This window comes from Talpa occidentalis, unplaced genomic scaffold (genome assembly GCF_014898055.3).
Source record: "Talpa occidentalis isolate TD23 unplaced genomic scaffold, MPIMG_talOcc4v2.1 talOcc4.7, whole genome shotgun sequence".
NCBI lineage: Eukaryota > Metazoa > Chordata > Mammalia > Eulipotyphla > Talpidae > Talpa > Talpa occidentalis.
The window spans coordinates 96,930,190-96,953,508 of NW_023605083.1; the positions used below are offsets into that span (position 1 = coordinate 96,930,190).

The following is a 23,319-nucleotide window of genomic DNA, read 5'->3' on the forward strand; positions in this document are numbered from 1 at the left end:
CATTCAGGATCACAGGGTTCCCTCATCTATCCTGATGGCGGGAGGGCAGAAAAGCCTGATATTTTTCCTTACCCTACAATGGGAGTCAGAAACTGCTGCCAACTTACGGTACCCAGGAGTTCAGTTGCGTTCTCAGCTTCACTTCCCTTTGGATTGCTGACTTGCCAAAACCATGTAAAAGTTAATTTTGTTTTTCACACAGATGAAATAATCATTACAATTTCTGAATTAAGAGAGAGTCTCAGAGAGAGTGTGTGTGTATGTGACTGTCTTGAGAACTACCAAACTAGTTATTTATATGAGTTTCTGTGTTATTAGATAACACCTTACCAGCATTTAAATAACTTGATTTATAATTGGAATCCTCATTAGTCCTATGAAATTAAATTATTGGGTCGTGAAGGAATGATTATTTCAAAAACCTGTTATTTGTGTTTGACTATTGGGAAAGGAAAGAGATAAAAACAGACAACATTTTAATTACATGTAATTTCAACTAATTCAATAAAGATTATAGGCTCATAGCAAAGAATTTTTAAGTTACAAATTATATAATTTTTACTTTTTAAAAATTTATTTATGCATACAAGAACTGGGGTGTAGGCCAGAGGTGCAGGGGGTGAGAAGATTCACCAGAGACAGAGTGGAGAAATAGAATGGGTGAATCTACTGAAAAACACTGCTGAAGGGAGCAGCAGATGAGGCAGGATGAGGCAGGAGAGGTCTGCTGCTCCATGTGGGTTAGCTCCCTGGTCAGGGATTGAACTCATGCCACAGTGGCTGGTGATAACTTGATAAGAGCTGATACTTAACCCCTGCCCCACCAGGGAGGCTCCTATATAGAATTTTTTTTTAAAGATTTATTTATTTATGCATACAAGAGCTGGGGTACAGGCCAGAGAAGGGGGGGGTGTGAAAGGATTCACTAGAGACAGTGGGGAACAGAACAGGCAGATTGACCGAAGTACACTGCTGAGGGGAGCAGTTGGCGAGTCAGGAGAGGTCTGCTGCGCCATATGGGTTGCTCCCTGGCCAGCCGGGGATTGAACTCATGCTGCAGAGGCTTCGGATTGCTTCATAGTGAGGTGCTTAACCCCTTGCGCCACCAGGGAGACCCTATATATAATTTTTAAATGCATGTAGCAAGTCTATAAATATACATTTTTAGTTGCATTGTGGATACTGTGTAAGAAGGCAAGAGCAGGAGCCTATAAATAAATTATAGACTTTTAATAAATTGAATGCATATTTGCATTGTTCTCAATTAAGAATTATAAATTCATATACATCGGTAAGCCTACCATTTAGATCATTAGATAAATGAACATATTGAAGAAAAATACTTAGAAACGTTGATACTGTCAGACCCACTATGAGTGATGTAAGAGATGTATATAACAATAAGGCCTAATATGATCGTAAAATTACAGTGTCTGTACAAGGCTCTTGCTCTGCACCTGGTGCTGGGCCTGAGGCAAGCAGAGCCCACAGTCAGGAAAGTGGAGCAGAGCAAGAACAACCTGGAATTCCAAGAATGAGTGACAGCTCTTGAGAAGAAACTGTCACACATACCTATCTCCTGCCACCTCCAAGTCTGCAACTTCAATGATACGGTGACCCTCAGAACCCGGGTGTAGGATAAGGAAAAATGTCAGGCTTTTTTGTCCTCCCGCCATCAGGATAGATGATGGATCCTTGCGGTCCTGAATGCATGCCTGATGGCGGGCACCTGGAATAGGGTGTGGGCCTAGATAGAGGGGATTCACCTGGCCTAAGACTGGGCTTTTAAGGGCGGCATCACGGGGACGCTAGCAGAAGCCGAAAGAGAAGCCGAGAGAGAAGCAAGGAAGCAGAAGCTGAGAAAAGGCCGGAGAGCCCAGAGTGAAGACCTGCTGGGGACTGGGAGGCCTGCCAGCCTGCCCCCCAGCACTCCTACCTGCCATGTACCGGGTAAATCCCAATAAAAAGACCTGCAAAAAGCCACTAAGGACTCTGACTCCTCCTTTACCAGGTCTGCATAGGATCCTAGAAAACCTGCTCTGTGTCCATTCCTGCCCCTACACCGGGCATGTCACCATGGAGCAGCACATAGACTTGACCCAAATTATGGGGCGTGAAAGAGTTTGGGGATCAGCTACAGCTCAAGGAGATGTGGCAGGGGCTGGAAAAACTAAACTCAATGCTGCCCCAGACCGATAAGCGGATCCAACTGATCCACAACACTTGTCTGTAGGCTGCAGTCCTGCCTGACCTTACACAACTTCTCAAGCATATAGATGCCTGCGGCTTCATTTCTAGCTCCCAAACCTCACCCCAGGATCCTTGCCTATTCCTGACCTACAACTAGGCAGTAAAGGGTCTTGTGGACAACATAGTTCCAAATTAGCTAACTTGACGCAACACAAAACTATTATAGTTCACCCTTGTGGGCTTAAATGAAATGAATCCAATAACTAATCTGAAATTGGGGCCTCCCTGGTAGTGCACGGAGTTAAGACGCAATGTATGAAGCTATCCGCAGCCACTGCAGCAAGAGTTCGATCCCCGGCCGGGGAGCTACTCACATGGCTCAGCAGACCTCTCCTGGCTCACCCGCTGCTCCCCTCAGCATTGTATTTCAGTCAGTCTGCCTGTCCTGTTCCCCACTCTGTCTCTGGTGAATCCTCTCAAACACCCCTCCCCGCACCTCTGGCCTGTACCCCAATTCTTGTATGCATAAATAAATAAATATTTATAAATAAATAAATAAATAACCTGAAATGACCAAGGGAAGGACAAAAGTAATTTTATTAGACAATAATAAATGTTATTAAATAAACGTTACTTACCAGATGCCTTAAACTCTAAGGATAAATTCTAAATTTCTCAAGTAGTTCAGGATAATTTTTTGTATTTCATTCTAACATTTATTTAATAGATGTGCTTAGTAACATTCACTAAATAGCATTTACTTAATAATACTTGATGACTTGAAAGTATAGTAGAATGTTACTTATTTCTAGGCTTGCTTTTTAGGACCAGTATTTTTTCCCTAACATTTGGGGATATCTACTGAGTACAATTTGCAGTACAAAGACCTTTGGTTTTATATAGACATGAATAAGAAATTACCCCTATCGTTTTGATTTATTCAAACCAAGTATTTCCAAAATCTGTTAAATGTATTTTTCTTGAAAAATATCTTCATGGTGAAGTAAGTTTGGGGAGCACTGGCTAAGTAATGTTCATTTGATTTCTCAAGCCTTTATTACACAATAGATTTGACCTTGGAATCATTCTTTAAGAGCAACTGTAGGGATTGTTAGGGAACGTAGTTGGGAAATACTGTCATAGACCTTTGGTTGAACTCTTTATTTCATCTATTGATTTGCTTCATGTCAAAAGTATTCTCAAATGATAACCTATCAGCACATTCTTGAGCACGCTTCTCTACCAAAGAGAGGTTACAAGTCAGAGAGATCGCTAACAGATTTAAGAACATGCTTTGCATTTGGCAAGTCCTTAGAACATGAGTTTTGGTGTTCTTCTGTACCTTGTCCTGTAATAAACAGGAAGCAGTACTTCATTGTTAGGGTGGTCCTACCAATCTATCCAACAGGAAGGGTTTGAGAGGGCAAAGAGTTGCTGTTTATGATACTGGGAGCTCAGGTATAAAGGAGAATTATCCCAGACAGAGAGGGATGTTATCCTCATCCCAGCACATAAGCTCAACAGTTGTGTGCAGTTTCATTTGGACTCTTAATTACTTTAGCCCTGTTCTTGACATCAGTAGCCCATTTCCCAGGGTTGATTGATTTTTGGTTGATTCACAGGCTTTAGGATCAAGAAAAGGTTCTGAAATCGTTTACTAATGCTTTAAACCTGAAACAGTGACTTTGAAGAATACAATTGTATACCTAATGGTAGTTTTCAAAATGGGTAAAAATGGAACTGTGCATATTCTTGACAGCTAAATGCATATAAGTTTTAACATGTGTCTCTCCCAGAGAATTTTTCTTCAAAGAATCCCAAAAGTATTAGTTTATATTATCAAAATCAGTTTATTGTAGAACTAAAGGAGAGAAGAATTTGGATTACCTATTTAATGTTTTCTCTTTTTCCTTTAATCTTTTTACAGTTTTTTGAGGTGCCATTTGATTCAAACATGAATAGGACAAAGAACAGACCTCTGGTTCGTGGACAGATCAGGTAAAATCATAAACATGTCTCTCCCACCTTATAGAATATTCATTTGTTTGTTCATCCTGAGTCATTTCCCCGTCTTGCCCCTTGAATCTTGAAGTAAGACTAACAACACACTCTCAAAGGAACATATTGCTGTGGATTTTTCAACTCCAGCCACAATGTTCTATAGAGCATTTAAAATGGATGTAAGATTTGCAGTTTTGTTGTGGGAGTAACTTGTGATAGATTTTTTTATTAAATTCAATTTTGAGACAGGGACTTGTTTCACTTGTAGTGACTAAAGATAAAATCATTCCATTAACACAAATGATTTCAGACAAATCCATATAGAGTCTCAGAAGAAAGATATGTCTGAAGCCTTATTTTTTTCAGATAAACTGATACTGCTGTTATATGCCGAGTGAAGAACCGCCTCCATTACTCTCCTTCTCTCTAAATCCAATTAAGTAGAACTAAAAGGCATATAAATATTTTAATATCACTAATGGTTAATAATTAAACATTTCACTTCCTGCAGTCTTCAAAACCAGCATTTTAAAATATATATATTTTTAATCAATAGATAGCACAAGGCGAGAAGAATAAATAAGCGCCAACTAGTTTATAGAGACTATTCTAAATCAGTGAATCCTTTCTTCTTATTTCCAGGCAGTGCCCACATGCAGCTTAAAATTCATTCGGGTATCACTTGTGGATCAAATAAACACATATTTTAAGTAAACCAATAAAAGAAACCAAAGGAGATACAGTAATATAAGTCTGTATAAAAATGATTAGCTGGTTTTCGCCATTCAGTTCTTAAAATGAATTTAAAATATTGAGAAGGGTAATAGAACCAGATGAAAACATATAGGAAAAGAAATTTCATGTCTACTGATTTGAGTTTCTTTTTTTGAAATTTAAATAAAGGTACAGAAAGTGTCAAGAGTACTTTTATTTGAGGAAAGTTGCTTTGGAAGGGTGATGCAAACTTGAACTCGTCTTAAAAGCTAAATGTTGCTCTTGCCACTGGTCATAACACGGGTATGTTCTTACTTCTCTGGAAATTCTGTCCAATTGTATTCCCTCAGTGAAATCATACTGTTCTTTGGAATTGGGGGAAGTGCAGGGACAGGCCCAGCAAGCTTCCATTAGGCATATAACTTGACAAAGGCCCATGGTTCTGCTGTAGTGCATTTTACTTTGCCCAGTGTGATCATTTCTTGCACTTGGGAAAGACAGGTTTGTCAGTATATCCAGGAGGGAGGAGCAGCATAGCTTTGGTGGTTGATGTTGGCAGTGCCCTTCTTTTAAAAGGAGAGCAGCTGCAGTACAAATATTAGTCTTGTTAAGCTCATGACTTTGTCTTTTACTTGGAAGATAATTCAGGTAGAATCACATTCATGAGAATAAACATTAGTTATCAGTTTAGAGGGCAGATTGTAGACTCACATTTTCATATCAATAGTTAGGATGTATTTTATTAAATAAGTTCAAGTAGCTGTTGTAACCAGTGTTGAAATCTTGCTTTGGTAAGCATAGATATAAACCTAAAAGACTTTATATAGTGCCAGTTAGTATTTTATATAATAAATTATTATCTATTGCAGAGATATTTTATAAGACCATAGGGTGGTAGTAGAAAGTCTTACAAACTCTCCATTAATGTGAATTTCTCATGCTTTTAACAGGGATTGGACATTTAAGTACAAAACATAGCCAGTTTATTTTGAAATTCTCATTTGATTTGTGCTGAGATGATTTGGTGAATCTCTAAAACTTCATAGACTTAGTGCACAAGTTGACATGTAAATTGTGAGTCTCTGTCACTGTTGAGAGACAGCGTTATAATAAATCTGGAAAAGAAATCCCTGAAATTTTTTGTTTTAGCCTTTGTACCTGCCTTGGTGTCTGTCCATTCTAAAGTTATACTATTAACATGTATGGGGAAAACATTGTATTTTTCAAGTAACTTCAGCCTGTTTTGAAGATTTTTTTTTTTTTAAATGAACGAAATCATATTCTAAGGAGTTAAAATAATGTGGTGACACTTAAGGGAAAAAAAAAATGTATGGGTAGGCTCTGATTTTTTGAGGACTGGGGAAGCACCCTTGAGGATCTGTGCTTGTGTGGCCCGTGGGTGCCATTGTTCTTATGCATGGCTGCCATTCTCTGAGCTGTCAGCCCTCTCTTCTAGGAAATTGGAGCAGCAAGGTCTGGTCACTGACCACCTTACAGAACTGATACAGAAGATAGAACTATTTTTGCTAATTTCATTTATCCTTCATTCCAGAAAGGAATAGAGGTGTCATTAAAATACCTTTAGTAAAATAGAGAAATTGATAACGAAAGTCAGGGTTATGGAAAACATGATTTGACAAGAAAGCTTATCAAATTCACATAGTTAATAAGGTTGAACTATAAATTTCATTGTTTTGCTTGGCGAAATCACAGTGACTTCATAATGATAAGCATCACATGTTACACTTATTTATTTATTTTTTATAATATTTAGTTATTTATTTATACAAGCACTGGGTACAGTCAGAAGCGCGGGAGGGTGAGAGAACTCACCAGAGCCATAGCAGGGAGCAGAGCAGGCAGAAGGACCGAAGTACACTGCTGAGGGGAGCAGCGGGCGGCAGGAGAGGTCTGCGCACCATGCGGGACCCTCCTCTGGTGGCCGGGGAGCAGCCGGGGACTGAACCGGCACCGCAGAGGCCGAAGGCAGCCTCGCAACCCAGCGCTCAACCGCTGCGCCACGGGGGAGGCCCACATGTTACACTTATTTAATTCTTCCTTATGTACCATGACGTTAATGTACGTGAATTCCCCTTAATACTCAGTTGAGGGAAATGAGGAGCCAAGTATTGTTTATAAGTAAGTGACAGAATCAAACTTTGGCCTATTTGACTCCACACCCTGAGTTGCTACAACTACACTAAAGAGACTTCAAAAAGTCTCTTTGTCTGTAAAAAGAAAACACTTTAGGAGACTAAATTTCTGCCTCTTCTTATAAAATAAGGGGACACTTGGTAATGCTGTTAATGGAATATTCTCAGCAATTTCTATGAATAGCATATTTCTAAGCTCAGTGTAAACCAATGACAAAATTGGTTTTGAGACAGTTCCCAGTGGAACCATTTAGAGGGGGTATCACTGTAGCAAGGTGGGGAAGAAGCTGCTCTTGGCCAGGAATTGAAGCTCAGAATGAATCTCTAGTCATTCAACTTGATCCGGAATTAAACTGAGGTGGTATAAAAATGGAGAAAGAAGGCACCAGTGCTTGGTGTGTCTTAGGTAATGGCTAGGGTGACAGAGATGACAGGGTAAATGCTCTGTCACATGGTCTGAGTGCCACGTGGGCAAAAGGTCTAATGCTTATATCTTTGGTAAATGCCTGTTGTTTTATCAGATTTATCGGGAGCATACCCTCTTATTCTCAACAATGTCCATTTGGGATGATAACTATATGGCATTCTATATAAAGAGAATAGTGGTGATAACTATGATGTTCACAGAATTTCCTTATTTTTAAAATTATTTCATATAAATTACATATACATATATAATTTTTTACTTTTTGCCTGGAAGATCTGGGGTGTAGGCCAGAAGTGCGGGGAGAGGGAGGCGAGAGGGTTCACCAGAGACACAGTAGGGAGCAGAACAGGCAGATTTTACTGAAATACACTGCTGAGGGGACCAGCAGGCAAGACAGGAGAGGTGTGCTGCACCATATGTGGGTAGCTCTCTGGCCAGGATTCGAACTCAAGCCATAGTGGTGATAGCGTTGAGATTTAACCCCTAGGCCACCAGGGAGGCCCACTATTTCATACAAATTCTAATTGCTTATACTGCCTAGAAGAGAAAAAAAGCACAAAGATGAAAAATATGGCAGATCTAAATCAGTCTGTGGATAGACATTATAAATAAAACAGACCTCTTTAAATCGCTTTTTAAAATGGGCACTCAAGCTCTTTGTTTTCTTATAAATTAGAAAAAGATAAATAAGGTTGATTGATTTGTTTGGACATTTCTGACATAAAATGTCATGGCTCCGAATGATTGTTTGAGGAAGGAGTTATGCTTAGAGTTCTCATTCCTTGGTAAGGAACACACCTTAGAATTTATATGTCTTATATCAGGTACTCACACTGAAGGGTGAGGAAATCCACTTAAGAGGTTGAATCTGCAAACTCAAAGCCATGTAGTGAAGGCAAATGTCAGAGAAGTTTACCTTCTTATTAGAAAGCCAGATTCAGCATAATCTAATTTTAGTTTGGTAACGGAAAAAAGTTAATTGGCAATTAAAAAGTACATAATAGAAAACTTCTCACGCTTAGATATTCTTCATATGTAATCATAGTCTACTGAGAAATGTTTCTAACCTACTCTAAGCCTGGGAAACTGATTGAGTTACTTTTTCCATCCTACTGCTTCTTCACATGTAAAATGGTATCATAATTCCTATTTGTTTATAACATTTTTGTGGAGATAACAATAAGATCAATAAAATTATGTAAAGAGAATTGTATTGGTGGGGAACAGGCCTAAAACTAAAGAAATGCAGAGTAGTTTGCAGAACTTTCTTCTGTTCTCAAAATTTGCCTTAAAAGATAAATATTTTAATTATTACCAGACAATAACATAAAAAAGAAATTGAGATTAATTTTAAGGAATGAAAACAAGCAAAACACATGGCAAATAAGAGAACTCAGAAAGTAAAAGTTGTATGTTTCCGTTATTATGCTTAAGTTTCCACGCAATGGAAAGTAGGGATTGCAAGTTATCGAATACTTCATTCATGTGTTGTCATCAGCACACCTTATATGGAGAATGTTGTCCCTGTGGAAAAGTGTGCTAGCTGCGGTTACTACAGAGAGGTAAATCACATGGTCTCCATTCTCTTACAATCATGTTGAGAAGACAACACACATATGTAACAGCCCAAAATCTAACAAAGATATTTTTTGAATGTGTCTACCAGCCAGGCACCTGCTACAGGAGTGGAAGGTGCAGAGGTGACCAGACATACTTCTGTCGGTAGTGGGCACCACTTAGTTAAATATCTTCCATATTTTGTAGTAAATTCTGTAATAGCTACATGCCTGGGTGATGTGGTAACACAAAGAGGAAGACCTAACATTGAACTAGAAGGTCATGGGTGACTTGTCAGTGAGAATGATGTCCTCAAATGAAAACCAACGGATGAGAAGAGCTCAGCCACTCTGGCTGTGTCCTGTCTCTGCTCCTTTGTTGGTTATCCTCCTCCTCATCTCCTTCCCTGAAGATACTACACTCTACACGCTCTGTCCCTTCGGTCTAGGTCTCTCTTCAAAAACTAGACCCATGGGATGCCCACGTAGGCATCTCAGGTTCCTTTAAGTGTGCACACCAGTTCAGCGTTTTCTCTCCCAAACCTCCTTCTATACTTGTTAGTTTACATCCCAGTGTCACACATCTATGTGTCATTCAAGACCATCTTTTCCTCTCACACTTCATCTAATTATTCAACAAGCCTTTTCAACCTCCTGAAAGCCCTGTAATCTGTGCCCTCTCACCCCGCTGCTTTAGTTTCAGACCTTCGTCAGTCCTGCATAGGCTGTTATGCCAGCTGCTTTCTCTCCCTTCCCTTGCACCCTCTTTCCATCTGTCTTCCATGTAGCTGGTGGATAGGTCCTCCTTAAATGATCACATTTGGTTTCGGGCCTAGAAGCTTTTTGGGTCTTCCAAATATATTTAAGAAAAATATTTGTTTTAAATTCTTTGCTATGTTACAGAGGTCTTTCAGAGTCTCATCCTTCCCAGTCATCCCAACTGCTGGTATTTTCACCACTGTCGGGCTTTCTCTCATCTACCAAGTATGCCAGTACCGCTCTTCCATTGCCTGGGTAGGTTTTATGGCAAGCATTGCTTCCTCTGGACAGGGTAGCTATTACCATGCTTCAGGGAGGTGGTGGTAGATGTTTTGTCTTGACACAACTCAGCATATTACATAATATCTGTTTCCTTGTGCCACTTTCTCTATTATGGTATGACTTCTTCCAAGACCAAGACAGATTGAATCTGTCTCTCTTTCTCTCCAATGCCAAGGATCATTTAGATAACCACATATTAACTGAAGACCTAATATCTACTAGGTGCCATTTTTAATGCTATGATACAGCATTGAGCAAAACAAATAAAATCCCTCATATCGTAGAACATTTCTGCCAACCATCACTTCTGGCAGATCACTGATGCTTGATGAGGGTTTGGTGGATGGATGGGTGGATGAATGGACGGATGGAGAGATGTTAGAGAAGTAGAAGTGAGATAAGGCAAAGGAGTGAATACATGACATAGGCGTCAAGGCTATCAGCCGACCATTGTGGCTGAAGTGGAGAATTCATGAGAAGAGAAAGAGGTGGCTTGAAAGAGAGAGTGTATAGGCACAAATGAGATAGGTAGAGAATAAAGCCAAGGCCATGCCAAGCAAGACAAGCATGCTGAGCAAAGGTACAAAGAGGGAGTGTAAAATACATATTTAAGGATAAAAACAAATGACCCAGCTGGGCTTGGAGTAAAGGATTTATGCAGAAAGTAATTAGGAAATGAAGCTGGGAAGAAGGTTTTTGGAAAATGTATCTGCCAGACTAAGTTGTGATGTATCTGCCAGACTAAGCTATTCTGTAGGAGTCAGGCCATGATCTGTGTTGTTCTGGAGCTCCTGACACAAGGCACAAAAAAGAAATGAAAGATGAATATATTACAGAAAGGAAGAAGACAGCATTGGTGTTTACATGGAAAATTCAAATGAATGTTACAAAGCTACTAGAACCAGTAAGTGAATGTAGCAGGGCTGACAGTCTGAGCTGTGCACTGTGAGACGGGACTAGGCAGAGAACCCTTAGATACTAACACCTCTTCTCTGAAATGTTCCCATCTGTTTTCTACATCTCTGCCTTTGTGCTGAGCTCTTAAATGCTGCAGCTCTTTGTGCAAGTACCACATAGTCCATGATGAGGTAGAGTAGCAAAGGAGATAGAGAACATAACCCTGAAGAAGTTGCAGCCCCACTGTGCAGTTGACTCCTCAGCCAGTGCTTATGTCAGACCAGGATGGTGTAACCCCTGCAGGGAAACAGGTCCTTAGAATTCCCCTCCTCTCCTACTGACAGCATCTCCAAGGCAGAGTAGCTTGTGTGCCCAGCCGTCGTCTTTTGTTCTCTCTCTTAATATAACTTTTGTTCTCTCTCTTAATATAATATAACATAATATAACTCTTAATATGATTCTTAGACATCAGCGGACTGAGTCATTCTATTCCAGAGCTATCCACATACAACTGTGCGTATACTGTGCAGTTGATGATATATTTTCCTCTCAGGGCTGACCTGGATAAACAAAATGAGCTGCAGCCCTACTGTGTTGCAAGAAAAAAGAGATGCATCTGTTCCGCTCATGGCCTGGTCTTTGAACGCCAGTCTTAGTGCCACTTGCTTTTCTTGTGTCAGGTGATGGAGAAAGTGGCATTGAATATATTTAATAAATTGGGAATAGTAAGTTAATTGACTTTCTGAAATAGTTACAGTAAAAACATACCCTTGCCATTTTAGGTACTAGAAATGTTACATAGTTTCCCAGGAGATCTTTACCTGTAAAATATCATTTAATAAGAATAAAATCTATGAAGTTGTATCATTCTGTATTTTATTTTTCCAATGAGAATACAGGACAGTACTTTTAATTATCTGTTGATTACCTATATAAAGTACCAATTCTGTATGTTTAAGGTCTCACAGTTTAAACATTGCAATTGTCAACGGTTTGGGAAAATGCCACTTTTCCTATTTTCCTCATTCATGGGATATAAAGGCATTTTTATACTAAGACAATATGCTTAAATTTATCCTAACTCTTGTGGGGACACAAGAAGTTATCATTCTGATTATCTTTCCTAGAGAACGCTGCGGCTTTGCAATAATTGCAGGTGGTTAATAGAAACATCCTTTTGCAGTTTCTATTTACCAAATGTAATTCCTGCGGAGACACTTGACCCCTTGGCTTTCTGCTTTTTACTTCAGCTCTGGGACCTTTATGGTAGAATTATTTATCAGAGTCTTTAATGGCTTGGGAGCCACTTGATGAATTTGAGTACATTGTGCCTCCCATCACTTAGGAAGCATCCCAGATGCTCGTGTATGAGCCTGAAGTCATGGTGCATTTGGCTAAAGAGCCCTGGCCCCTGCATCTGAGGACATCTGGAGAGGAGCTCCAGAGGGTCAGAATGGCACTGTTTCAGCGTCTGGTCTTCGCTCCTTACCGCAGAGTTTATCCCTATTAACTTGGAGCCAAACCACTGCATCTGCTCCCCTGAGGCAGAGTGGAAGCACAGCCATGTCACAGCCTGAGGTACCCACAGCTTCTGCTCGTCTAGATGCACATGTCGCTCTAAGACGTAGGAACCCATGGGAGCCTCCCACAGTTCTGCTGTGTGATAGCCTCAGTAGACTTTCCCTTTCTTTCATTCCTTAAACATGATGCAGTTATCCAGTGTCCTTGAACTCCTTCCACTTAACAAAGCTCCTGTCTGCTTGAAGTACTGGTTCTAGTTGAATATAGCAGATTTAACAGCTTCAGGGTGGCCAAGAAAAGGAGTGGTAAGAAGTAAGTTTTCCTAAGGTATACCTTAATTCTTCTAAGGAGACTAAGACCATTTATTTTTCCATAGCAGATTTTAGCTGCCAGCATCTTTTACTTATTTCTAGTAGTTGGGGACCTCCAGCACCTTGAGAATCCTTTTCCTACCCTATGCTTCAAGCTCTAAGAACTAGAGATCTACTTGCCTGAGAGCAGGTGATCAGTGAGACGCTCCCTGGGGTGTCTTGGCACCTCCTCCACCTCCATTACCCCATTGGGTCCTTTTCTTCTGACTTAATATTTCAACCAGTGGTTCTTCTACCTTAAACAAAGCCTGTTAAATCAGCTGCTCCATCTGGTTTTTGCTTTATTTTCTTTTTACAACCATATTTCTGCAGAGAGTGGCCCACTTGCCACTTCACCAGCTATAGTTTAGTTTCCACCCTCACCATTCATCTCTGCTTCTGTGTTTCCATTTCATTTTTTTCTCTCTGCCGTTTGACTCTTCTGATCCCACTTTCACTTAAATGGATTCATCATCAAAATGATAGCTTTAGCTTCAGCCTCCAAGGTCTTCCAGCTGAGTTCTCTGTCCCAACTCTAAAGCCTTACAAGAGGAAATTTAATTGCCGAGGGTGGGCCAGCTGTTTCATCCTTGACCCAGTCCCCTAGCAAAGGGAAGGAGTGGGGACAATTAAAGGCTGAGGAGGGTGGGAGTTGTAGCAAAAGTACCTAAGGCAGCTCCTTCCGGGGTTGTTTCCATATAACTTGAACTAGCACTTACTTGGCCAGATGTGCATCTCAAACCCTCATTCTACTTTGTAACTTTCTAACTATAACCAACCCCCCTACCACCAATACTTTATATGGAATTCTTTCCATGATTTGTAGTCAAAGCCTAAGGAGGAGATTCTTAAGTAGAATATTTACTGCCTCTTACATTTTGTCTCAGATGTAGAGATAGATACCCTTTCTCTGTCATCGCTGTATTTGACAATTTTTCTGTAGGAGTGTTTCCTGGGGTTCTGGCAAAGTTGGAGTTTTCTGTTTTTTGTTCCCCTTTGTGTTTTTAGAGAGGACAGAACAATATAGATATTTTTAATCTGCATCTTTATTTTACTTGACATCCTTCAAACTTAAATTTCTATTATATCTTACACATTTTTCTTAAATAATGACCATTTTCCTGGTCCATTTTAATTAAAGTAAATCTTTCTTGAGAATGTCTTTGTCTAATGTTTTCTCTGCATATTTTAAAATTAAATAACTCCTTTCCCCAATTCATTAAGAATTTATTGATTGCCTATAATGTTGCCAGCCCAGTCAGATTTGTTTTTATAGTGCTCAAAAGACTTATAATCTGGGTGAAAAAATTAACCTAAAATGCTAGTAGACAGGACAGAGGCACTCGTAAGTATGAATTAAGAGTGAAGTGAATGAATTGATACAAGCCAGAAGTTCTCTGGAAAGTCAGAGAAAGAGGATGCAGAGAAGGGCAGATGGGACAGTAGAAGCTTCCTGAAGAAATGGGGCCTGCACTGTGCTCTTGTTATTTTTGAAATACATCTGTGTTTTGATTATGTCTCCTTTGAATTATCCATTTCCCAGCTTGATGCTGTTGACAGGAAAATAATACATGTCAGCGTAAGTTTTTCCAACTTAATGGATCAGATGAGAGTGATCTGGGCTGTATGCAGGAGAGATAGAAGGATAAGAGCAGAGTGAAAGGTTATTTAGAGAGGATAAATTAAAACACTTGGAGTTGGGGTCAGCCAATACCTGTTTTTAAATGAATGATTAAGATTGAGTTTTCGAAATGAAATGAATGGATTGTTTAGTTGGCATTATTAACTTAAAGAACAGGGTTTAGCTTAAGTATTATAGGGATTTACAGAAGACATTTTTCAAATTTACTGAAGGTTTTACCAGTAAGCACTTAAGCAAATGTAAACATTTTGTGGGCTGCAGGGGAGCTGTGGATATTATTCATCACCCAGTCACCCTAGTCTAGCAGATATGCACCCCAGCCAGTTTGAAGCTCTGCAGAGTTTCTGAGGATTGTTATGATTAGTCTCTTGGTGTGTATATATTGCAAATGTAATAAGAACATAAACATTTTATAAGTATAGGAATTTCTTTTTTTAGTGTTAACAGTCATTTGAAGTGGTAGGAAGAACAAATTTGATCTCAGTAGTAGTGGTTATAATGTAGACAACTTTACTTTTAAAATAAAAATTGTGCAGCACTGTGAACAGTGGTATGAAGAGTCAACAGAAAGTGTTTGTGCCTATTATCAGACTCAATTATTACAATGGGTGAATGAGAGGAATACTGGAATTTTCCAGAGTTAGCATTCCTTTCTCTCAATGCCATAAAAAGAAAACATGATTATTTTGAAGCATTGTGAGTTTTGAACATTTGCTGACAGCAATCCCAGAGATGAGAAATAGATTCTTTGGTTCCCATGTCCCTTTTTATAACCAGAAAATATTCATATATTCTAAGAAATACAAATATAAAGAACCTACTATCATGTAACTTTGTCACTCATAGCCAATTGAGAAATAAGTCCTAGGAGCAGTAGTCTTAACATAGTGCTCTCTTTGCTTGATTTGTCAAGGTTTGTTATAACCAACATTCTGCACACCAGTGTTAGATACAGGGAACACAGAAGTGACTGGTCCAGAGTCAGGGCCCCACATATATAGATACTGTGTGTGGGATGAGCAGCAAGGCAGCAGATCTGTCAGCATAAGCCTTAAAGTGCTGTGATCGCCGAGGGGCATGTAGACCACCTAGGGGGAGAGGACAGGAGAGAAGGGTCAGGAAAATATTCCTGGAGGGCTTGTTTGCCATCTTACAGGATGAGTAAGCAATGGCCACAGAAAAGACTGAGAAAGTATTGGGAAGTGGGGGGTAGTGGGGGTGGGGTATATTCTGGGGCAAAGGAGCTTCATACACTTCATGGAATAGATCGTTTCCTTAGACCACAGATTGCATAACAGCAACCAACAGAACCAAATCCTGAAGAGGTTTTGTTTGGCCTGCTGTCCTTTAGGCACTTGTCAATGTTTAAAAAAGAAAATTTTAACAAAAGCCCAGATTTTTGGGCATTTACATTCTCCAACATGGTGTCTTCTGGTTAGGACCTCAGTAGCAGTTCTCACAGTCTTCACCACTTCTAATTTTTTCTTCTAAATATGCCTTTGCCCCTTTGTATTGCCGGTCTAGTCCCTCTGGACGCCATTGAGCAGGTGGGGCCGGAGATGGAGCTGCCTTGTCTGCGCCTTCATTTCCCGGCAGCTGCACATGCACGCGGCTCCCAGGTAGTCTACAGTGCTGCAGGGATAGATAATTTTATTTCCTTGCTTCATTTTTTGTAAATTGTGTTTTATTAAAGCTTTTCAAAGACTCTTTAAAATTCATTGACCCTAAATTTATGTAGGTGAATAAAGCTGCTTTTTTAAGAGTCCTATAAATTAAATTGGAGGGGGGTTATGAATTCAACCATTCAGCTCCAAGAGAAAGGAAAAGGATGTAACTCCCATGTGGCAGGCTCTAGGTGTTCAGGGAGCTGGGGTTAACAGAGGAATTCAGGAGGGGTCCCTGCCTTCAAAGAGGTTGCACCCTCTACCAGCAACTGGGTTTTCCTAACTGTGGTCAAACAGTAGGGATCTCCTGTCTGTAAAAAGGCCAGAGTCTTTGTACCAAATAGTGTGTCCTTAATTTATGGTGAATTGATGTAGCAACATTCAAGATTAATGATTTACTTTTCCTTAATTACAAGGCTGAATCTCAGAGGTCAACAATAGAGTCAGGTTCATTTGGGTGTTTTTCCTTCCCAGCCTCTCTCTCTTCTCTTCTTCCCAGATTAATGACATTCTTTCAGTTGATTTTCAACATCTCAGATCTGCTTTGTAGTCTTCTTTGAAAAAAAAAAAAAAAACCGTTTTTCTTATATACCAGTGTCCCCATGTTCTGAACACAGTCATGCCAAAAGTACTTACTTATTCTTTCATTTCTCTTCAACATGTTTTAAAATTGCACTTTCTTCTAAAATGTTTTGTTTCCTCATTTTCTTCACATTTTCCATCAATTCTGAATTTACATCAGTCCTCTGCCACCTTGCAGTATCTCTAACTTAAGACTTGTTCAGAAATAGAAAACTCCTAAATAAATTTCTGAGGAACATTTTCAAAATAATTATCTATAGAAACTTTCCCCCAAAACACAGTCAAAGCTCAAATGTGGGACTTAAGAAGGAAATTAAATTGACTTGGTTTGATTAAGGTTTGGGTTTTCTTTTGCTTTTGAAGAAAGGAAATTATTTTTTGGTAATTTAAAAATTATTTATTCTGGAAGGATGACTAAGAAGTATGAGATTAATTTTTACATAAACCAATTACCTACAGAGTTGCTTAAAATGTAAAGCTCTCTTGATTTAATATAACATTTCACAGATTTCTGTGACACATTACTTAAAACAGAAATACCACATTTCTGTAGTAGGTTATTTAAAAGTTAGATAATTTAAATTACATTTATTAAGTGCAATAAATAGGCATCAAATTGATGCTCCTAATTTCTACAGAAAATCCACTTTGATCGTGCTACCAAGGACTGATGTTTAGTAAACAAAGAAATACTGTCTTTTAAAGCAGGAATAAATAATTCATAGAAATGTGTTGACAAATTTCCTCCCACTCATAGTCTATTAGTTTCTTTTCTGTAGTAGCCTTGGGCAGGAATGGCAGAAGTAGAAAGATCCCACGCATTGATGCTCAGTGGAAAGATATGTCAATTTAAAATGTAATTCAGTTTTGGATATGAGTTTGGAAATAAATCATCATTCAACCCTCAGCAGGCACCATGAACCTATTTGCATGAGTGAGTGAATAAATATAAAAGCATAGTTTAAGATCTAGAAAATCGTTAGATCTTTTTCTGCCATCAGCCTCCCCCCTTCAAATACTACTCTCCCCCTTATTCCTACATTTATTTTGTTTTGTTGAAAATTAGAAATTTTTTACATTATCATCACACCTTGTTCACCTTTTTTTTTGATCTTTCCTATAATTCACTCCAGCAAGAATGACTCACAGAGATATTAATTCCTCTGTTCTTAATAAAGACCAGCACAGCTACTGTGCAGATGTGTGAGAATATCAACATTCTAAGAAAATGCTTTGCATGTGATCCACTAGTTTTTCCAGGGTTTGTTTTTTTTGGGGGGGTGGGGGGAGGTGAGGGAAGTAGATGTTTTTTGTTTTATTTTGGGTTTTTGGGGGGGGTAATTTGATATAAATTCTCAAAGTTATAATTGAAATTAAAAATAATTTTGCCATTTGAATTGTTTTAGAATAATGCTTCACAGCAATCATACATATATATAATTCATAATTAAGAAATGACTTTGAGAATGTATACATATTTTCCATATGCTAACATATATCAATATGTCTTTAAATTTTTTTTTTTTAAAGAGGCATGCTTTATTTATTTATTTATTTATTTATTTTTGTTTGTTTGTTTGTTTTTTTGTTTATACATGCACTGGGTACAGTCAGAAGCGCGGGAGGGCGAGAGAATTCACCAGAGCCAGAGCGGGGAGCAGAGCAGGCAGAAGGACAGAAGTACACTGCTGAGGGGAGCAGCGGGCGGCAGGAGAGGTCTGCACGCCATGTGGGACCCTCCTCCAGTGGCCGGGGAGCAGCCGGGGATTGAACTGGCGCCGCAGAGGCCGTGGGCAGCTTTGCAACCCAGCGCTCAACCGCTGTGCCACTGGGGAGGCCCTGTCTTTAAAATTTTGAAAAAAATTACTCATAGGAGACAATTCCTTACAAGTTTATCAGCCCCTTCCTCCAGTCTCCCTGTTTAAATAATTCTGTCTCATTTTGCCTTTTATTCACTCACTGCTCTATAGCCATACTTAGCACAGTGACTGTGCTAATTCAAATAAGAAATTTGAATAAACGAATGAAGGTCACCACTATTTGCTCATTTAATGAGCTACTAAGTGTTTTATTTACTTTATTGCATTTAATTCTTACTCTATGAAGTAAGTATCTCTGATTTCACAGATGAGGAAACTAAGGTTAATAGGTTAAATAATTTGCTCAAGATTACATAGCTCAACAGTGTAAAAAAAAAACTACCTATATTCTCTCGAATCTTGTTACTAAGCCTTTTTACATAAGTCAGTTTGACTTGGGTTTCAGCCTTACTGTACAGGTGAGGAAACTGAGGGCTCTAGAGTTTAAATAGTTTGTCTACTTTTACATAGCAGGTTAACATCAGTCAGAACTAGAACTCAGACTATCTCATTTCTGGCAGCATACTTATTTGTGCTACTATATGGGAACCAAAATATAATAATAAAGAATATTAAAGCATGTTTAATAATATTTTTGCTATGAAAATGTTCCATGAGACCTAATAGTAGAGATAATACAGTAAACCCCAATATACCTACCACCCACAATCAAGTTACCAAGATTTTACTGTACTTGCTTCATCTCTCCTGTTAATGGCCAAACATTTGTATCTGTATCATTAGATTAAATCTGTAGGTCCTCAGTTGATAACAGAGCTAATCCACAGCCCTGTACTCTTTCCTTTGGAAAATGTCAGGAGCCATTTATCAATAGGCAACTGAGAATCGGCCACCTACCCAGGCCACCATAGTCATGGTCAGAGATGGAGTGAAGATGGAAGACTTCTCTCAGCTCAGCCTATGTCAGTGTGGCCCAACAATATCTGATGTAACCAGCACCAAGGAAATGTGTAAGGGTGGGTCTCAGACTTTGGTAAGCCTGTAGATCCCCTGAATTCCTAACAGCTCTCCTGTGGTGCTGATGCCTTGGGCTAGGGACCACAATCAGATAAGCGCTGGTGTGAGAAATCAACCATGAAATACCCGCTGGGCTTTCTCCCGTATGTTAACTCTCAGCCCAGGGAAACCCAGGGAAGCCTGCTTACCCATCCCTCTTGTCTTACCTCTGGAAATCATACCTCAGAGAACACTTGAAATGGGTTCAAACTGCTAGAGAATTTAAATGATGAGAAGAGCAAGAAGGCTAGTCAAAAAACAAAAGACAAAATCTTTAAAACTGTTTTTTAATACTGAATGATAAAAGGAGAAATAACTGTGTGTGTATCTATACGTTTGGCACACTTTCCAAAACTCATGTAGGAATGGAGAACATGGATTTTTTGATCAAGGACTAAACAGTATGATCAGGAGAAAGAGTATGTTGAGTAATTGACCTAAAGTAACAGGAAATCAGTCTGACAAAGTTGCCCTTTAGGTCTTTCAGATTTAGCTCTGATCACATTTTATGGGTGCTAAAGCAGATAAGCACAGTTGTGTTTAAATGAGATGAGAAATGAACAGTTATCTGAATCAAAAATCTCTACTAAAGTAGCTAAACTTGACTTTAATATCCATCATGATATTTAAAGATTTCATGACAAATCAAAATTTAAAAAAAAAAACTCAAATACCACTTGATTTCTCTTTATCCCAGAACCATTATTTTTGCTAGTTTTTTTCCCTACTTGCAGTTTCAAAAATAGTCCATTTTTTAAGCTATATCTTATCTACAAAATTTTAGCCTAAATCCTTTAGTTACTCTTTGTTTATCCTTTTACTCTGCCTTTTATTTCAAAGATTCCATTAATTGACATAGGTGTGTAAAATGTGAGAAATTTCTATTTAAAAAAAAAAAAAAGACTCAGGGGAGACAAATTTGAGCCCAGAATACTTGAGCTGACAGTGCAAAGCAAGGTCCCCTTCTTGTCAAGGGACCACAGAGCCACTCCCTGAAAGGGCAGCACTGTTCTCCGCTGAGCTATATGCTCTACCAATATATGTCGGGGTATCTGGAAGGTAGATTCAAGATACGTGCTGGCTGAATGTTGTTATTTTCAACTGAGCATTTGATAAAATTGTGTGGTGGCATACTCTCAGTTCTTTTTCCGAGAATGCCTAATGGGACTCACTTGTGTGGTGAAGAAATGCCTGTCTTGATGGGCATTGTGGCAGGCAGAACAGCCCTTCTGAAAAGCACATCTGAGCAGGTTCTTTCCTTATTTAAAAAACTCCCTTGACTCTGCATTTGCTCAGAGGCAGCTTTCAGAATCTTAAAGTGGCCTTCCTGACCTCTCTGCTCTCCCAACAGTTCTTATCCCCACCTGTCCTCCAGGTTTGTGGCACCTGCCATACTTTCTCACTTTCGGCTTTCTCACTTGCTGCCCCCACCGCCCAATACATCACTTCTTCCTAGGAACTCCCTGTCCACTCCGCAACATCCCACACCTGGATTGTTGCTCCCAGACTGCCCTGTATTTCCTCTGTGTACCACACTCCAGAGCTGTCTCTTATTCTGGAAAGTGCCCCCAGGACAAAGACTGTTTCCATCTTGCTGACCACATTATATCCAAGGTCTGTCCTTTAAAAAAATAAAATAAAATTGGGACAGGGGCTTCTCAATCATTCTCATCTCAGGGAAAGCAATAGAAAAGTTAGGCTACTTTTTCAGTGGGGTAAACTTAAGGAGCTTTGATACCCACAAGAGGCTAGTCCCAGCTAAAGGTGAACAGCCTATAGACTCCACCCACTCCAGGCCCTGCAGCAGGCCCAAGAAATAATTGGATCAATAAGTCATATTACACCATATTCCCACAAACCAGCTGGGAGTTTGGATTAATGAATGAACCTGAGTGCAGATCCTGTTTCCAAGTTATTTTGCTTGTGTTGAGTCACAATTTCTCATTTATAAGGTGGGGATAACACTGTATCTCAATAAACTTGTTTTGCTTTGTTAATTTTTGCCTTGCTTTGTTTTTAATAGCATACCCAGAGTTTACGTGGGTTCTAGAAATAGGCTTTTTCAGATAACTGCTGGTGGAAGTGTAAACTAGTATCAACTCTCTGGAGTCTAAACCTGTGGTACCTATTAAAACCCCTAAAAATGTACATATCATCTGGCCTAGCAGTCTCACATCTAGGAATTATGCTAATCAGAACTGTGAATAATAGTCTGCCTATAAGATATTCATCCCAAGGTAATTTCTAATTAACAAAAAAAAAAGTACTAAATATCCAAAAAAGGTACTTTGATTGCATTAATTGTGATATATCCACAAATAGGCTACTGTGTATGTACTAATGATGTAAAAGAATTCTTAATTACATAGGAAAATTATTAATATTTTGAAGTAAACAAAACCACAATTTATTATGATCCTGCCGGGTTTTTTTAATAGCTCTATCATTGGAAAAGACATCTCATTGGAACTGATAGAGAATTTCTTTGTGATTTTTTTTTGTAGTTCCAAATTTTCTGAAATGAACATATAATACTTTTCCAATATATGTTTTAGGAAAAGCAAAGCAACGCAGCAAAATAAGCCTCACAGAGTCCTCAGTGGGAGCAGTGTTGCCCATAGTAGGCGAAAGCCCTGAAGGTCGCCAATTCAGGGCTTCTCATGCCAGGAGGGGAACGGAGTCCTGGATGGACCCAGGTGCTGAGAGTGATCATGGCTACCTGGGTAAATATCCTCTTTTCTGTTTACATTCCTTGTCAGCCTACCCAGTTTTCATTTGTGCCACTGAGCACACTGATTTAAACGCCAAAATGGAATCTCATGATTTTCTGTGATTCCAACAAGGGTCAGAAAGTAAACTTCCTCATAAAATTGCCTATCTCAGTAAATTAAATTCATGTGTGCTTTTCTAAAAGGACTTTTCATAACACTAATACCTTTGAATCCAGCTGGCTTCCACAGACCTTGGAGGAGTGAACACAACCCTCACCCCTCCCTTTTTTTTTTACACAAGGTCCAATTCAGGAAAAATAAAAATGTTTATGAGCCCCATTTTTTCTCCCACCCAAAATAAAACTCGCTTTTTAGAGTCCCATAGGAAAAAAAGTCTGTTTTTATAAGCTATAAACTACCTTATTGAAAGAACAACAGATGTAATAGTTGCAGTGCATTTTAGCAATTTTCCTTTCTGGACACATGTGAGATACAATAACACTAGGGCATCATCCCAGTCTTTCATAGTGTCTGCTGCGTTGGGAAGCTAAGTGGCCCCGGGTCACATGGTACTGTCACTACCCTCCAGATTTCTGTTTTAGTTGGTGTTGGAGGCAGGAAACTGAGGGATGAAGACAACCTGTGTAGTGTTTTCTCTGGATGTTTGGGTTTGAAGGGGGGTATAACAAGAACCTTGGGGAAAATCCGAACAAAGTAAGTGAATTGAGGATACAGTGGGGGTCAAATAGAAGATAAAGGAGATAGAAGATAATAGATTGGGAATGAGATTAAATAAGAGCAAAAGTAGAAAGATTTCCTCTTTGCCCCAGATGAGAGGAAAGGTAAGGAAGTGAAGATGAGGACAGTTGTCATTGAATTTAGGAAGAAAGGATATTTGTTGAGGATGTTGGGGACTAGAGTAAATCTGAAGTCCTGAGAAGGTGGCCGAGGAGCTAAGACAGTCACCATAAGGAATTGGAATGGAAATCAATCC

General features: G+C 39.2%; 1 protein-coding gene across 1 annotated transcript in view; it reads left to right on the forward strand.

Annotated features, from left to right (window-relative positions):
• LOC119232715 (protoheme IX farnesyltransferase, mitochondrial) overlaps positions 1 to 23,319 on the forward strand; it is a 119,196-nt gene that overhangs the window by 78,864 nt on the left and 17,013 nt on the right. Inside the window, exon 5 of the mRNA XM_037494908.2 lies at positions 4,118 to 4,188. Coding sequence (XP_037350805.1) covers positions 4,118 to 4,188 — 71 coding nt within the window. The remainder of the gene's footprint in view (positions 1 to 4,117; positions 4,189 to 23,319) is intronic.